This window comes from Merops nubicus, unplaced genomic scaffold (assembly GCF_000691845.1).
Source record: "Merops nubicus isolate BGI_N331 unplaced genomic scaffold, ASM69184v1 scaffold41609, whole genome shotgun sequence".
Classification (NCBI taxonomy): domain Eukaryota; kingdom Metazoa; phylum Chordata; class Aves; order Coraciiformes; family Meropidae; genus Merops; species Merops nubicus.
This window is the reverse complement of record NW_008630996.1, coordinates 1,719-3,143: the sequence shown is the minus strand read 5'-3', so window position 1 is coordinate 3,143 and position 1,425 is coordinate 1,719. Positions and strand designations below refer to the sequence as shown.

At 63.2% G+C, this 1,425-nt stretch overlaps 1 protein-coding gene across 1 annotated transcript in view; it reads right to left on the bottom strand.

The window, feature by feature from the left end:
* Positions 1–36: 36 nt before the first annotated feature.
* Positions 37–1,425, bottom strand: part of CUEDC1 (CUE domain containing 1) — a gene marked incomplete at both ends in the record, with an annotated part of 3,085 nt that continues 1,696 nt past the window's right edge. The window contains 2 exons of the mRNA XM_008947460.1: positions 37–128; positions 904–978. Of these exons, the coding sequence (XP_008945708.1) occupies positions 37–128; positions 904–978 (167 nt within the window). The remainder of the gene's footprint in view (positions 129–903; positions 979–1,425) is intronic.

The window sequence follows — 1,425 nt, the reverse complement described above, 5'->3', positions numbered from 1 at the left end:
ACCCCCCACAGCTCCCCAGCCCCTCTTAGGATACACCTGGTGCTTCAACAAGTGTTTTCGTTTTGATTTCCTCATCCTCGTCTTCTCTGAGAAGGCTCTGGCGAGTTCAAACAGCTTCTTGCGCGTGGCTGGGAGGAAGCAGCACAGTGAGGGTCTCACCCCAACCCCCTCCCAAAGCTGCCACGGTGATGGGGAGGAGATGGGCAGGGCCAGGGGTGCAAGACCCATCTGCACCCCGACACCCCACGGCCTGGAAACGTCAGGGCCACGCGAGGCTGCCAGGCTTGAAGAGCTGGGTCCTGGGACCAACAGGGACATGTTGGTCCCTGGCAGGGGGTTCTGACTTTTTTTTCCCTTTCCCTGGGATTTTTGTGACTTTCCTTACCCACAACTGACCCACATCTCCACAGAGTCTCAAACAGCTGCAGCCCAACTCCAGCTGCTCATGGACCTCAGTCTATTTTCCATCCTTGACTCAAGCCACAGCCCACACATGCACCAGGGGCAGAGGGACAGTGCAGAGCTGGGGCACCAAGACCCTGGCGTTCATCTCCCAGCAGGACAGGAGCTCCCTGGGGCTGGTGAGGGCCTGGAGAGCTCTGCAGGGCAGGGCCACACCCACCCAGGGTTGTCAAATGCAGAAGCCCAGCCCCAAAACGCCGCTGCTGGGGCCGAGCAGAACGTGCCACCACAGCGTGTGCCCTGTGTGCCAACGTGCCAGCCCTCTGATGACTCCCACGGTGACAGGGCTGCGTGTGCTTGGTTGCCAAGGGAGGTGACACCAAACCTGGTGGGTGTCAGCCGGGAGCACGGCGGTGCTGGGTGACCACCAGGCAGTGCCCCCGGCTCTCCCCCTGCCCACCAGCACCCCACGGCCAGCACGGAGCCTGCAAACCCACTCACATTTTCCCATGTGCTTCAGCTTGTCTCTGAATAAGGCATCGTCGGACTCGCTGGTTCCAGAAGGGGCCACGTCACCTGGGAGGCAAGGAGCTGGTCACCCAGCTGGTCACCGGGAGCACGCGGCGAGAGCCGGGCACCAACCACCCCCTGAGCCGTGCCAGGGCTGGGCAGCAGAGCTGAGCCAGAGCAGGACAGGGGCAGCAGCAGGCTGGGGGCAGGGCCGGGACTGCAGGAGGACTCTGGAGGGTGCACACCCCGAGATGTCGAGCTGCAGCTCGCCCTGAGCTGCCGGACAAGGGCCGCGGGAGAGCAGTGGCCCCATCCCCAGAGTCCCCCCTGTGCTGCCCCAGGGACAGTGACCAAAACTACCCTGGGCACTAATTACACTCTGGGGACTAGATCCCAGAATCCCAGCGTGCTGGGGTTGGAAGGGACCTCTGGGGATCATCTCATCCAACCCCCTGCCCCAGCAGCTCACCCCCAGCAGGGTGCCCAGGGGCACAGCCAGGAGGGTTTGGGATC